Source organism: Lampetra planeri, chromosome 6 (genome assembly GCF_965212315.1).
Source record: "Lampetra planeri chromosome 6, kcLamPlan1.2.h2, whole genome shotgun sequence".
NCBI lineage: Eukaryota > Metazoa > Chordata > Hyperoartia > Petromyzontiformes > Petromyzontidae > Lampetra > Lampetra planeri.
Genome location: NC_136112.1, coordinates 1,858,587 through 1,875,417, shown reverse-complemented (window position 1 = coordinate 1,875,417; position 16,831 = coordinate 1,858,587). Strand labels below are relative to the sequence as shown.

Genomic DNA, 16,831 nt, shown 5'->3' with positions numbered 1-16,831 from the left:
ATACAAGTATGATGAAACCAAAGATCCCCCATACAGCCTCAACAGTCTGTTGGAGCAAGCGCCATGAGCGAGTGGCACCCTATGAAGGCCGGCACGGCAAACGAGAGAGGTGGGTGGGCAGCACCACGGCAGGGGCGCCTTTGTCTCCCCAGTGCTGATGTTTATACAATGCACCGCGTACTCATTTAAAGCAGAGTCGACTTAGGGGAGGCCCAGGACCAGTTCAGATATTCACCACTGTTATTGATCATGAGCGGGAATTGTAAATGTGACGCCGGGTTCGTAGTGCAGCGCGTAAACAACTGCTCCCCACAGACATGTTATATACATACACACACAAAGAAACACACATTTTGGTTTGGTAAGACTCTATTTTGGCACAGGTAAAACCCACTGTGCAATAAATGTTTTTTTACGGAGACCTGGTTACATACATACTGCACACACACACACTTGTTACACATGCCGGCAAGCCCACGCGAGTACACACCCACACACCCACACACAAAAACGCCTTCCCGACCACAGAACCACGCACTGACGAGCAGACAAGTGACAAAGGCAAGAACCATGACAGATCGCGAGGGAAAGTGCAGCTCGAAAGCACCTCTATTAATAGATGCAAAGGAAGACAACACAAGAGGGAAACAGGCTCAGGGGTGCAATGCAAAGACAAAGATCCTCCGTATAGCCTTGACAGACTGTTGGGACAAGTGCTGTTAGTGAGTAGCACCTATCAAGGCCGGCACGGCAAATTGAAACCGGGTCGCCGGGCTTGTAGTGCAGCGCACTAACCTCTACAGTACTGCTCCCCACCATGGAATGCTCAGACACACAATGACACATGTGACCGTTCACCAAAATAGACACGCACAGAACAAACAACAGCCGCTGATCGCCACAAAGTGGCAGTGACATCACCGCAGAGCTTGTGCCAGGCTAGGTGCAGCTTGAGGCCATCACGTGAAGTTGTCGAAGGCTTGCCGACAGGAGGTCACGGCCCTGACCAGGTCAATAAAAATCGAGATCTAGGTCTGGTTGGAAGTTCGTTCCACCTCTGTTGCAGCAGATGGACAGATAATATGGCATGTGTGCAGGACTGACCTGACCTGACCCCACATTGGGGCTCCGCAAGCCTTTCCAAAGCATGCCTGGCAAGGCAATGTTGAACAATCCTTGCCAGCACCTTTGCCGACACACTGGAGGGAGAGGCTGCGGTAGTTGCTACAATCAGTGCGGTCACTCTTCTTAAAAAAGTGGATCACCATGGTATCCTTCCAATCCTGCTGAATCGTTCTTCTGGTCCAGAAAGGTTGCAATTATATGGCAGCCTGAATAAAATTGCACCTTCCCTCAGCAGTTCACTTGGGAGGTAATCTCTGCCCAACACTTTCCCTTATCTCAGTCTGAGGATCATTATTTGTACTTCCTCAACAGATTGCACATCAGCCAACCACTCACAGGGGGTGACTACTTCCTCCAAAATGTGAGGTACAACAGCTCCAGCAGGGTCAGTCCCACATTTACCTCACAATTTGTATCTGGGCTAAGGAGTTTCCCCTCTCCAAGATCTCACAAAAATTATCAGCAAACCTGAAGAACCGTTCCAGTGGCTTGGAGATTGGATCCCTACCCTTTCACTTCATGACAATGATAGGTGGGGCACTGCCGGTAATTTCTGTGATGGAATTGAAGAGCGATTGGTGACCACAAGCAGCTGAGGCAGTTTCCATCTCCTCTGCAACCCGCCACCACCACTCATCCTTGCAGCGCCGCATGGTTCTCCGAACCTTTGAGCGAAGGCTGTGGTAAACCTCCTCACTCTCAAAAGTTGATTGTCGGAGATGGTGGGAGTGGGCCTGTCGCTTTCTCTCAGCTACTGGGAACACCTCCTCCATCAGCCAGGCTTTCTGAGAAGGTCTGGACTGTGTGCCCAATGCAGCAACTGCCCTGAACCCCACCTATTTCTCATCGGCATAAGAAGGCGGGGAGGAGGGGGAATGGGGGGGGTACGATGCCAACCCCAACTGCAAGCGATGGTGAAATTCTGACTTTCAACTTTCATCAGGTAGCCATGACCAGGCTATTGCGGGTTTAAATGTTGTTCATCTTCAGTGGGGGCATAAGCCACCACCACTATTCATCGCCTCCCATTTATGGGGAGACGAGCCCACAGTAGCCTGGGACTCACAGCTTCCCATACCTCCCCTCCGCGCCTTCACGCCCCCTTTCATTATTTTGTTCAGAAGAACCAGGACTGGTTCAGATATTCGTCACCGATGTTGGCCCAGAGTGGGAATCGAACTCGGGTCGCTGGGTTCACAGTACAGCACGCTTACCGCTATATTACTGCTCCCCACACAAACACACAATGACAAAGATCCCCCGCATAGCCAAAACAGACTGTTGGGGCAAGTGCTGTTAGCGAGCACCTATGAAGGAGGCACAGCACTTGAGGGGGTGGGAGGCCAGCACTGCGCCCGGCTGCCTTTGTCTCCCTAGTGGCGATGTTTGCACACCGCACCAGGTACTCATTTGAGGCTGAGTCGACCTAGGGGAGGCCCAGGAGCGGTCCAGATAATAAGTCACTGGCGTTGGCCGTGAGCAGGAATCAAACTCGGTACGCGGGTTCGTAGCACAGCACTCAAGGGCTCTAACCGCTAGACTACTGCTCCTCCAAAACATACAAAACACACACACACATTGATACACACTCAACCCACAAAACAAACAACTCTTATCTTGTAGCTACAAAAAAGAAGGCTGTGTCCTTGGATGTCCCATAGGAGTTTGAACCTTCATTCATGATAATAAAAAAAAAACTTCAAAATCACTGAAGTATCCCAGTGACATCATTGCAGGGACTCATGTGACCATAACTTCATGCTGTCTCCATATATTGTTGAATTATTATTACTCTACTACGCTTGTTTACCCAGGGAAGCCCCACCGAATCTCAAGACTCTCTTATTCAGGAGGGTTCTGTCAAGTTCCCGCAGAAAGGTAGCGATGTTGCTGTTGCCGCTGTGTGCGATCGCAATTGTAGTAATTTGCAGGTATGTGGATTAGTATTGGAATGTTTTGCCAACACGAGGAGATAATGATTGTTTTTTTTGTTAGTTATTGAAGGAAAACCCATGTAGAACGGGGAGAGAATAAACTCCACACATAAATTCGTCCGAGTCGGGAATCGAACCCAGGCCTTTGCTCTCTGCGAGTCACTGGTGGCGCCTGTCACCCATAAACAAAAAATACAGGGACTCCTCAACTTACAAACACCCGACTTACGGACTTTCAGAGATACGAACAAACTTGTCTCGCATGTCCAGTTGTCTGTTCGGACCCACCCGGGAGTCGTACGTTCAAACGTCGTGCAATAGATGGCGGTGGTGGCATCTACATCTGCAGAACGTGAGAAACCAGTGGCATCTGCATCTGCAGAATGTGATGAACCAGTGGCATCTACAGGAGATTATGCAACTTCTAAAGCAATTTCTCGTGTTTAGTGTACACGCCATACAACATGTTTGGAATCGACAGGAGTAAAGTTGGACAAATCGACTTACGAACAGACCTCTGGAACCTAACTCGTTTGTAAGTAGAGAAGTCCCTGTATATGTTTTAGCCTATCGTTATATTTTCTTTGCAGACCAACGTTATTGTTCAACACGTGACAAACTAATTTTTTTGGCTGCCATCATCGGGTGGAGGAGGGTGTACGACACATCATTGGCATTGTAATCGGCCGGGGTGGTGGGGCCCCTGTGTAACCTGACCCAAAAATCAACCATTAGCCAGCAAGCATAAGTTGACTCAAACCCGAATCAAGAGCTTGTACAAGAGTCAAGTCAATGCCTCTGAATCACGTGCATCCATTCCTCTCAATATCCTTCACAATGATCGCCAGACGGGCGACAAGACCATGGCGTGAGTTGTTGTCACTGCTGCTACTTGTAGTCAAACGTCACTGCCAAGTTTCATCCCTTCTCTGCAACCGCAAAGGCAATGCTGCTGCAGGGGCACGTTACAAGCCGAAACAATATTATGATTATGTATGTTCTTATGTAACCTGGGGACTGGGACTGTATATTTCCATGCTGTGCCATTGGCTGCGTACGTTGTTCATGGTATGTATGTGTAGGGGAGAGAAATACGCGGTGCGCACAGTTAAGCGGGTGCAACGGAGGGCAAACAGGTGTTACGCTGTGACTGGAGGCCTCGGCGGGAGATGGTGGGTGATGACAAGAGATTAATGTGACAACTGGCGCCATGCTTAAGTGAAAGCACGTGACGTCTTGGGGTGAGCAGGGGTATATAAGCGGGAGTGTGTGTGAGCGAAGGGAGTTGTTGCCGGGAACCAAGATTGAAGACATCTTGCCGCTCCAGCCGTCAACGGGACCTCAACCCTCACGCCGTCGCCGGGCGGGTGTTGGCTGAACCCCCCGCCCGGGACAGACGGGTGAGCGGGTCTGAGGGAGCGTAGGTGAGGGCAGCGGTGGAGATGTGAAGTTGCTGTGTGCGGAGTCGCTGAGTGCGAAGACGCTGTGTGTGGAGTCGCTGAGGGCGAAGACGCTGTGTGTGGAGTCGCTGAGTGCGAAGACGCTGTGTGTGGAGTCGCTGAGTGCGAAGACGCTGTGTGTGGAGTCGCTGAGAGCAGAGCTGCTGAGTGCAGGATAAGTGAGGTGCAGAATAGATAGGAGCGGGGAGAAGTTAAGTATATGTGACCATACAGATAGTTAGAGTGCCTATAACTGGCGCAAAAACAGGTGAATAAAGTGCAAGCAGGTGACTTGTTACATTGTGTCGGTGTGAGTAATTTTTGAAGACACTACAAATGTAAAACTTGTTTCGCACCCTACGTGGCACAATCCAAACCAACAGTCTTTCTCAAGAAATAAGTGTTCAAATGGCCTCAGGCAACATTGCGTAGGATGAAATGAATCTATTCGGAGATACAGTAAACCGTGAACATTCGCAGGGGTTTTACAAATGACGATTTTTTTAGTGGATTTGCCCTCAAATTATTGTTCGCGCGATTAAAACATTTGCAGGCTTGTATTTAAAACATTTGCAGGCTTGTATTTAAAATATTCGCGGGCCGCAGCGTGCGCAGCTACCCAACGAGAAGTCGCGAGGGGTGGCAGCGGCGATCGAGAGCAGTCCCTCTGGAGTTTGTGAACTCATCATTATCAGTCATGGTTAATAACACTGCTGCTGGATGAAGGACTCCCCAATGGGTGGCCATCTCTCATTACAATTAATTACTTTTTATGAATGGTAACATTTGATTTTTTTTTATCAGGAAAGCTTTGTAAATGTGCTAAGCCTCAAATCTGTAAATTGCATTCTATAACTGTCAATTCATTCTCCCCAAACGTTGCAATGCTGGAGCCTCCTGAGACTCCGTCAATACTTTTTCCTGCCACCTCTTGTATGTGGAGGCTGAGGGGGGTGGCGGGGGTTTGTGGAGATGCGGCGCAGTTGTTTAGCGCACTGCCCGAAAGGGATGACGCGCGACAGTTGAGAATAACGATGGGAGTGGCAGCCAAAAAATGGAAGCTACCCGAGAAGACATCCACCCAAGAGAGATAGAGCAATTATGAAATCGGCTCGTGGTGTGTGGGCTGCTGGGTGGATCATTACATCGCAGCATCGTGAGAGAAGGTGGCAGCCTGGGGAGGCCTTCATCCAGCAGCGGACTGACCATGGCCCCTAGTAATAACGACGTATAAACCTCTGTATCCTGCGCGGGGTTGGTGGCCCATCGTGAACCCGGTCAGGACTGGCAGGAACCGGACCTGCGCTGAAATCCATACACAGACTTGGCTCAAGAATGCAGGTCCATTTTTATTTATGTTCCCACTGTGGTTTTGTTTTTATTCCCCCAAAACCAGACCACGGCGGAACCAGGCCAAGGAGAGACATCGTTATCGTCTGTACTTTTTTGGCGACTTGTTTTTTTTGTAAACCGGTTGGCTGGTGGGTGGGGTGGGGGTTGGGGTGGTGGGCGCAAAGAACAGTTGCCCAATTCCACAATTCCTAAATCGATAATTGTATGAGATAGACCTTTTTATTTATTATTCGTCTCTGTATATAGATAATGCATCCAATTACATTTGTCCACAATTTGCATTCGCACAATTCTTAAAGAGTGCAAGGCTTGCCACTGAAGCGCTATGTTTCGCAGACAGGTATACGCTGTCAGATGGAGGAATGAGCGACGTTGTTACGCGTTTACGCCATTTAGTAATTTGCAATAATATTTATTTTCAAACCGTCCACTGTCCAGCCACATAACCGCCCACGTGCCCGATACGCTTCATGCGTTCATTCGTATAATGCCAAAGTAAACAAACTCGTTTTTATTTTATCAGGTAAGGCCTACTGAGCCTCTCTAGCTCTTTTTCAGAAGCGACCTATCCACAAATGATAGCTCAACAAAGTGTCTTATGTTGAAATTTATAGCAGCCAAATACTGACCCCATGCCCCTATTGGACATCTGTGAAAAAGAGCTTTCTAGCTCATCGGATTCCTCCAGTATAAATAAATATTCTGATTTGATTCTAAAACTCTAAACGCATGTTGATTCTAAATGTCGGGGGGGGGGGGGGAAACCGGAGGATCCGGAGAAAAATCCACGCAAACCCAGGGAGAACACCCAAACTCTAAATTTACAGGCGTCAGGGTCAATATTTAACCCACGACCTCCTGCACACCAGGCGTGGTAGTTAACATATCGCCGCCAATGCGTGGGAAACCCTGTGCCTAACAATTGAGAAAACTCATGTTCGTGCCTGGGTACCGTTGGCAAGTAAACAATTTGCACCTGGTGAAATATGTACCTTTCAGTGTGCCACCAGAGTGGGTAATTCAACAAGGTGCCAGGTACACCGTGAGTGGGACAGCGCCTTGTCGTCGTAAAAAAGATGTCTATTAAACATGCATGGGGCTCGGTTATGCGTGTATTGTCTAGCTGTAAGTAAATATGGGGCTATTATTTAAGTGAAGGACGATTCACGTGTGCGTTTGCACATTTAGTACGAACGAGCGGAGCGGGCTTGCGCGAGATCATCGTCTCGAATCGTGGTTACGATAATCGTCTCGTCAACGCCCACGGCAAGTCGTCTTCGTCGTCACCATCAGGCGTGACGAAAAACGAAAAGGCTTAACACTTTCTGACAATAACACAGAGGAAGTGGTACAATGTTCAAACACCAAATAGGCACCTTATTTTGCAAGGCTGCATCAAGGCTGCATTAACTGCACATGCTTGAGGTAAAACCTGCAAACTAAACGTGCTTTGATAATTATAATCATAATGTATGCATTGTCTTTGAATCTGATCGCCCTACACCAGAGACCGCCTCCTTTATGGCCATGTAGACCATAAAAAATTGCCAAAAGGCCAACAGCACAAAAGCAATGCAAACACCAACCTATTAAGAGCTCGGGTTGAGCGAGTGAGGGAGAGTAAGAAGTGAGGGATAGAGAGAGGGAGTGAGAGCAAAGAAGCCCATTTCATAACGAATTCTGAATGAGTCCTCCAAGTGCAGGGCATCAGGTACACAATCCGTGGATTATATAATCCAATTTCACTCCTGCACGTCAGCTGATCTCATCACGTATGTACGTGATGTGTGTGTACCTGCGTGGTTGTTACATAGTTAACACAGATATACACACTTACACACAGGTACACAAATGCCCAGTTAGGTACACACATGTGCACCCTCCACATATACACACTCCAGCCGCCATTCGCCACACAGTGGCGGTGATGTCAAAGGCGGTTGTGGCAGGCTATGTGCAGAGGCCAAGTGAAGTGTTGAAGGCTCGCTGGCAAGAGATCAGGGGACAGACCCAGGTGCCATCGGTTGACTGACTGAGATGGCTGGCTGATGCACCAGCTGTGCCCCATACTGTGCCAATTTGCTGCGTTTTAGCCGCCTGGCACGCCGCTCGTTGTTGTGAGCGTCGCTTCTCTGCCCTGCACTTTTGTTGGAGGGCGACTTCCTCCAACTGCCCAGTAACGTCCTTCACGAGCCTCCTCCAGAGGATGGATGATCGTCACACTGCTGGTATAATTCTAGATTTGAAGCTTTCGTGACTGCAAGGATTCATATTCTTAGGTTTTTTCGGTAAAGTCACTTAGGTAAAAAAATTCAATTAATCGTGCTGTGACGGTTCCACCTGAAGACGGAAGCTTGTGTTTCCTCCGAAACGTCGTGATTTTTTTTATTTTACTTTTATTAATTTAAAATGTTTACCTACGTGACTTTACCGAAAAAACCTAATAACTGCTGGTATACCATTAGTTTTGGCAAAGTCCACTGAGATCCACATTCTCCCGTGCTCTGCCCCTTTTCGCCCCCTCTATCCGGCAAAACAAGAAGCTGCTTAGATGGGCAGCATGAGGCAGCTGGGCATGGGGGCTTCAAAACGCAGCCACCGCGCAGCATCGCCGCCCACTGATAATTGGACCGCGTCCAGACCTCTCAAGAGATATGCAGGCTCTACACACAATCCCCGTCCACTTAAGCCCACACACAATACACACACAATACTGAATATTCAAAGGCACTCACACGCACTTACACACAAAGTTACACACACACATTTATATAAACACTCAAGTATACACGCCCACGATACCAGGGCGCTTGTGCCAGGCACCTTGAATTTCAACACTTTCGATGGGCACACGCACACGCCCACGCACTCCCCATGACCACACACACAAGGGTACAAAGACAAAAAGTCAGAGCCTTTTAAAAGGAATGATGGTGCAAGTGCTGTTAGTGAGCACATGTTACGGCCGGAACACTCCCAATCAAGAAACACAAAAAGACAAAGATCCCTCGGATAGCCTTAACAGACTTTTGGTTCAAGTGCTGTTAGCGAGCAGCAACCGATGAATGAGCCGCAGCACTCGAGGGGGTGGGATGACAGCACCACGGCCGGCTCCCTTTGTCTCGCTAGTGGCGATGTTTACACACTTCACCAGGTACTCATTCGATTCTGACCTAGGGGAGGCCCAGGACCGGTTCAGATAATCGTCACCGGAGTTGGTGGTCGTGAGCAGGAACGGAACTCGGAGTCGCTGGGTTTGCGTAGCGCAGCGCCCTAACCGCTGCACCACCGCTCCCCACTCACACTGGCACACGTAAAGTTTATATTTCGTAAGTCCACAACCTATAGCGTTAGCTCAAGACGACGACAACTACGTATTTCCAACAAGTTGATAACACTATGGGAACCTCATTTGCCAGTAAAAATATGATAATTGGTTCTTTACCCTTCTATCTGGCAACAAAACTGACACCTTTTTACAAGGAGTCATGTTTGCATAGACCGCAATACCTGCAGTCATAATACAAACAAAAGAACATAACTCTGATAATGTGCACTGTCCTTGAAGTTGATTGGTCCACACCCGAGACAGCTTTCCTTAGAGCCTAGTCTCATATGGGTTGGACCAGATGACGCCAAAAGGCGCACAACTCAAGGACAATGCACCATCAGAGTATGAGAGCTCGGGGCAAGCATCTACACTATGGGAACCTCATTTGCCAGTAAAAATATGATAATTGGTTCTTTACCCTTCTATCTGGCAACAAAACTGACACCTTTTTACAAGGAGTCATGTTTGCATAGACCGCAATACCTGACTGCAGGTATTGCGGTCTATGCAAACATGACTCCTTGTAAAAAGGTGTCAGTTTTGTTGCCAGATAGAAGGGTAAAGAACCAATTATCATATTTTTACCTGCAGTCAGGTATTGCGGTCTATGCAAACATGACTCCTTGTAAAAAGGTGTCAGTTTTGTTGCCAGATAGAAGGGTAAAGAACCAATTATCATATTTTTACTGGCAAATGAGGTTCCCATAGTGTAGATGCTTGCCCCGAGCTCTCATACTCTGATGGTGCATTGTCCTTGAGTTGTGCGCCTTTTGGCGTCATCTGGTCCAACCCATATGAGACTAGGCTCTAAGGAAAGCTGTCTCGGGTGTGGACCAATCAACTTCAAGGACAGTGCACATTATCAGAGTTATGTTCTTTTGTTTGTATTATGACTGCAGGTATTGCGGTCTATGCAAACATGACTCCTTGTAAAAAGGTGTCAGTTTTGTTGCCAGATAGAAGGGTAAAGAACCAATTATCAAGTTGATAACAATCAGGTTGACCTCACGTGATCATATTCTGCCCTCCAGCCTTTGGGCCTGCACTCACATCTGGGTGCAGCCCTGTATAGAAGGACGGTACAAGAATATATTTTTGTTTCTCTCCTGGTACCATTCTCTGCTGGAGTCATGGTCATTCACATCGTGTACAGTCCGTTCCCATTTAATTTTACATTGGCCATACTTCATCAAGCTGGTCGATGCGGGTGGGTGCAGGCAGGGAGGGAGGGAGTGCAGACGTTAGTTTAGTGCCAGGCTCTTTGCTGTCCACAGCTCCGCAGCAGCATATGATAAGCTGGTTTGTGCACGACACTATGTTTAAGGGTGAGTCGACTTCGCGGAGGCCCAGGTCTGATTCTGATATTACTCGGCGCAGATGTCAACCATGGCCAGGAATCGAATCCAGGTTCAAAGAGCACCAACCATTGCGCCACCGATCTACCTATGATGACACATAGGTCACATGACATACACCTAGTGACATGATTTACGCACAGTGACTTACACAAGCAGTGAAATGACTCACGCACACCGACATGCCTTACACACAGTGACATAATTGACACGGCGACGTGACGGACACACAGTGACAAGATGACACACACAGTGACAGGACACACGCGATGAGACCACTTGGCACAAACACCCTGTAGATGACAAACCATGCTTTCTCTTTTCCGGTCTAACCACCCTGGCCAAACCCAAACGCCTCTTTTCATTCAGCAGTGCAAATGGGTACAACAGAAGCTATTTGATGGGAAAATGTCACCTATGGTGGGGTAAAATATGGGGCACTGCCACCATCTTCCAAGACGTTTGGCCAGCGTGGAAGAGTAGGCCAAATACCCTCTAGGAGGGACCCTCCACTAGGGGGGGGGGGAGATTCTTGTGGAGGCGCTTACATCAGCGAGAAGTGGAGAGCTTATGCATGTTTCAAATTAAGATACAGTAGGGAACGTTGCATGTGCTGTTGTTGCGTGTGCCCGACCAAAAGGCATTACTAATGACACAGACGTTTGATTCAAGCTCGAAAGACCCCTGATGAGCGATGTGGCTCGATTTTCACAGATGTTCAACCCCAAACAAATGCACGTAAACGCTACCAAAAACAACAATCAAATAGAAAACATACAACGGCAAAAAGGGGCCGTCCATAAATGACGTCACGCGATTTTTGACGATTTTTGACCCCCCCCCCCTTCGTCACACGGCGTCACAAAAAGTCAGACCCCCCCTCAAATATGACATCACAAAGCTCTGCCCCCCCCTCCGCCGAAAAAATAAAACATGCTTCAAATTGCTTTAAACTATTGTCATTGTAGTGCGTATTTAATGTGGCGTTGCACTCTGTTATAGGAGAAAACATTTATTAAAAAGTCTATTTAATAAAGTCTATATTTATTTGAAGTTGCGCATTTTGACGTGACGTCACATTTCTCCGCAAAGTAAAAAATATAGATCCACTAAGTGATTTATTTTTGTTACCTAATGCTGTTATCGTGATTAAACGATCAGCTCCACACGTGCCTTGGTCGTGACCGTCCCAAAAGCCAGCCAGCTAGAAAAACGTGTTATTTATAATACTGTACTGCATAGAATATGTGATAGTTTAACTGTGTGTCTCAACATCACGCAGACGTCTGCAGTGGCGTCTCATTCGCTCACGCAAACTTGGCCGCAAGCAAGCCAGACAGCCTGGCAGGAATCCAGCCTGCACACGTTTTGATAAATATAGCATGATTACACGCACAAAAACCACGGATGTAAACAAAATCACTGCTGCAGGTCACAGTTACACATGTGGCAGTAGTTGACATCGGGCGTCAGTTTAAGGGCACGTGGTACACGCATACGCACCGCCAGGCACCACGTGGGGGGGGGGGGGCTGTCTAGCAATCATCAGGCGCGTGCAGTGGGCATTGCAACGACATGATTTTTCACAGAATTTACATTCCTCATCGCCGCCGTTCAAGTCTTCCGCCAACCGGTCATACTAGCGGAGGGTGTTGGCTGGCCATCAAAGACGGTCACCGGCATCGCACGCTTTCAGATGTGCTTCTGTGGCCGTCTGGAACGTTCTTTCTTCCGATACGAGGAAGCCACTGGAGCTATGCACTTTTAAATAATCTAGATTAACAAACTCATTTATATAGAACTGCTTTTTGTGTTTAGTTTGTTGTCCTTCCCCTACCCCCCGCACCTACGATTATCGCTGTTGGCTACGTACGGCGTGAAAGAAGTTCAACATACATCAACATACAACCTCCGCTCCCCCTCTACGCCCGTGGCCAACGCGATCGCAACTGTGGATGTGGTCAGCGATAGACCATGTCCATCGCACCTCGTTGACGAGTGGACTCGACGAGTGGACTCGACGAGTGGACTCAGGTGTCACGGTGACGAGATGTTAAACACCTGGCCCGGTATACAGGAAGCCATGGGTTTGATCCCAACCCCTGACGCCTGCTGTATATTCAGTTTTTTTTCAGTTTCATTTATTAGGTATAGCCCTGTGAGCCATTTGGCTCTTGAATCGGGTGCAACCGCAACAAACAAAAAAAATGAACAAGAAAAAAATCTTAAAGTGACTATGCGCAAACAGAAAAATCCAGGAAAAAACTGCAAAGTCTTCCAGAAAAAAAACACCGTACACCAACGCTGTGCAAAAATCCCAGTGGGGCGAGCATCGCCTTAAGAGAATCACCGCTAACCTGTTTTCTCTTTTCACAAAGTGACTTCTTCCTTTTTTATCGACCCGCGGTGTTGATGTTGGACTGAATCAACCTTCAACTATGATCCGAACTCGTAACCTACCAAGTCAACCGGGCGGTTGTGGCGATGCTGCCTGCAATGTAACCCAGCGCCGTGGAGACGGCGAGGGTTGGTGGACCACACACGGATGTTGTGAAACTCCCTCGGGCCGTTAGCCGTCGAGGTGGTTCCCATCATACCCCTGGGCTCGCCAGGAGAATGCGGTTACAGCAAAGCGTGGACTGATTGCCACCCGTTTCCATCTGTACGGGGGATAGAGTGTTGCCCCCTCGCGCAAGGGTCGTGGGTTTCCTCCTCCCTCTCTCTCTCTTGTTCGTCCATCATAGTTGATGATGACCATGGCACGTTTGTCATTTTGTTGGGTTTTGATGAGTGCGCAGATGGCTGAACAGGCCAATCGGAACCCGAGATTCTCTGTGGCACACTGGACAGGTCAGGGAGGATGTCGAGCTCCGAGGTGGTATAGCAAACACAACTCATCATCATCATCAACGTAGCAGCAGCAGCCTCCTCCTGAACAAGTCCAAACGTCTTTAAAGTGCGCCTCTGCTGGATAAAAAAAATGTGCAATAAATAATTTACTAGAGGAACGAAATTCGCGGCCTGCGTGCAGTAAGAACCCCAATAACCACCGCTGGTGTACGGCAGTAGGAGAGAGACGGGATGGGGGTGGGAATGGATAGAAACGTCGGGGTGGATAGGGGATAGGAGCCAGCGAGGGTATTGACGTGGATGCCACTCACCTCCCCCACTCCGGTAGCACAGGTAAGGGAATCGCCACACGTTCCCGAGCCCCACGGCGTAGCCCACGCACGCCAAAGTGAACTCGATTTTGCGGCTCCACGTCTCCCGCGTCGGGGACCCGGGCAGCGGCGTCGGAGCGGCGGCAGGAGGAGCAGGAGCGGCGGGCAGAGGGGACCCCGTGACCCCCCCGTTGGTCATCGGGGTCACGGTCCCCAGATCCCCGTTGGTCACCAGCCCCTCACCAGACCTGCGCTTGCCCTGGGCGCCCATCCCCATGCGAGTCGTGTGTCTCGGTTGTTGCCAAAGCGCACCTAGCCTGGTACAGACGCCGTGATGACGCTACGGCCACTCGAGTGGCGAATGGCGGCTGTCGTGTGGCCGTCTCTTTCAAGCACGCTGCTGTCCGTGTCGATCTATCACACTGACCCTGCCGCAAGATGTCTATCTCGACAGCCTCGTGTGTGTATCCACGACTTATCTTATCTCGATTCCTGAGTCTCGTCAGCTTCTACCCGAGATGTATCTCGCTCGTCCCACGTCCCTTCGCCGCGCTGTTTGTTTCCTCTCGCTCTCTCCTCGCTCTCTGTCTGACAGCCCTGGCCTCGCTCCGTGTGTTGCATCTATATACGTACGGCGTGGTGTGTGGTGTTCCTGCACACTCCCTCCCCTAAGGGCTGCTTGCCGCGTGAATGAATGGAGCCGCGCGCGTTACTCAACGATACTCGAGGGTGAGAGAGAGAGGGAGGGTGAGAGGGAGAGAGCTCGGGGGGTAGGGGGAGAGCAGAGGGCAGAGAGAAGCTGCGAAGGGTTTGTGTGGCGTGAGAGAGACGGGAGGTCGAGTGGTGGTGGGGTGAGTGATGGGGAGGGATGCGAGTGATGGGGAGATGGAGGCGGGGCTTGTTACTGCCCCGCCCCCCGCCATCAATAATAATAGGTCACGTGGGCAGCAGTGAAATTTCGAGGGGTAAGGGTCGAGAGGGTACAGTGGGGGGTGGGGGTTCAGTGAGGGCACGTGACGTAACCCCCCCCCTCTAGCCCCACCCCCTAGTCTCTTCAACCCCAACAACAACAACAACCGCCATTCGCCACTAAGTGGCGGTGACGTCACCACGACGCTTGTGCCAGGCCATGTGCACCTTGAGGCCACGTGAAGTGTCGAACGCCCGCTGGCAGGAGGTCACGGGGCAGACCCAGGTGCCACGGGTCGACTGACCGAGATGACCGAGATGACTGGCTGATGCACCACCTGTGCCCCCTACTGTGCCAACTTGCTGTGCTTTAGCCACCCGGCGCTCCGCTCGTTGTTGTGAGCGTCGCTCCTCCGCCCTCCGTTGTTGTTGGAGGGCGACTGCCTCCAACTGCCCAGTAGCGTCCTTCACGAGCCTCCTCCACTGAGGCCGATCTTGACACCGCTGGTACCAGTCATCAGCAAGTCCACTCAGCTCCACGTCCTCCTGTACCACATCACTCCATCTCTTCTCCAGCCCGTGCCGCGCCCGTTTAGCCCCCTCGATCCGGCCGAACAAAAGCTGTTTAGGCATGCGGTGGCTGGGCATGCGGGCTACATGACCCAGCCAACGCAGCCTTGCCTGCCGGAGGAGCTCACTGATGGGACTTTGCCCAGATCTTTCAAGGACTTGTGAGCTCCTCACACAATCCAGCCTGGTCAAACCCAGGATGGATCGTAGGCAGGCCAGCCTAAATGTTTCCAACCGGCGAAGATGCTCCACTAGGGGGGTCCACGTTTCGCAAGCGTAGAGAAGGGAGGGAATGACCGTGGCCGAGAAGACCTGAAGCTTCGTGCGGAGCGACAGACCAGGTAGCTTCCACACAGCGTTACGCAACCGATGAAAAGATATTGCCGCTCGACTGATTCGGAGTGAGACCTCTGCTGATAAACTGGAGCTGGTCATGAGCACACTGCCCAGGTATGGGAAACTCTCTACTCTCTCCACAACTGCCCCATCACCGATTGGGAGTTGTGGGGGCGGAGTGCCCGATGGTACAAAATACCCAGGCAGGTGCTTAGTTTTGGTGGGGCTGATGGTAAGGCCCCACCTCTTAGTGGCACACTCCAGCCTCAGCAGCAGCGTCTCCAACTCCTCTTCTGAATGAGCAGCTATTACCAAATCATCGGCATACATAACGTGGTTGACCAATAGGGAGCCATCCCTTGATCGCACCCGGGCGTCGATCAGCCTCCCATTATATCTGTACCAAATGGTAATTCCCCCGGTACAGCTATTGAAGGCTTCACGAACTACGCAGTCGAAATAGATGTTAAATAATGTGGGAGCCAGAGGACATCCCTGTCGCACCCCAAGGTGTACAGGGAAAGGCTCCGACTCCCGGCCACGTAGTTTTACCCGGGCCCGCTCACCATCATGAAGGTCCTTAATGATCGTGAGCAGAGGGTCAGGGACTCCGAAAGCACGAAGAACAACCCAGAGCCCAGTCCTACTGATGGTATCATAGGCCTTGACCAGGTCAATAAAGCAGAGATGTAGGTCTTTTTGGAATTCCCTACACCTCTGCTGTAGCAGACGGACAGAAAATATGGCATCTGTGCAGGACCGCCCTTTCCTGAAACCACATTGGGGCTCCGCAAGCCTCTCCTCAGCATGCCTAGCAAGGCGATGTTGAATAATCCTTGCCAGGACCTTACCCGGCACACTGAGGAGTGAGATGCCCCTGTAGTTGTTACAGTCTGTGCGGTCCCCCTTCTTAAAGAGGGGGACCACCAGGGCATCCTTCCAGTCCTGCGGAACCCGTCCAGTGGTCCAGACTGTTGTTATGATGTCATATAGGGCAGTCTGTGCACAAACGCCACCCTCCCTCAGCATTTCGCCTGGGAGATCATCTCTGCCCGGTGCCTTCCCTGGTCTCAGACTCCGGATCGCCCTCAGTACTTCCTCAACAGCCGGTACCTCAGCCAGCCACTCACAGGGGGTGACCTCTTCCAATATTTGAGGCACCGCAGCCTCAGCAGGGTTATCCCCACTTTGTGCCATGATGTTTTCCTGGTTGAGAGATTTTCCCTCCCCCAGGACCTCACAGAAATGCTCAGCAAATCTGCAAACCTGTTCCTGGGGGTCGGAGATTGGATCACCGTTTTTTCCTCTAATGATGGTA

General features: G+C 50.2%; 1 protein-coding gene across 1 annotated transcript in view; it reads right to left on the bottom strand.

Moving 5' to 3' along the window:
• LOC144719361 (sodium- and chloride-dependent GABA transporter 1-like) overlaps positions 1–14,603 on the bottom strand; it is a 29,508-nt gene extending 14,905 nt beyond the window's left edge. The window contains exon 1 of the mRNA XM_078595224.1: positions 13,699–14,603. Coding sequence (XP_078451350.1) covers positions 13,699–13,975 — 277 coding nt within the window. The 5' untranslated portion in view covers positions 13,976–14,603. The remainder of the gene's footprint in view (positions 1–13,698) is intronic.
• Between the last annotated feature and the right edge of the window lie 2,228 nt (positions 14,604–16,831).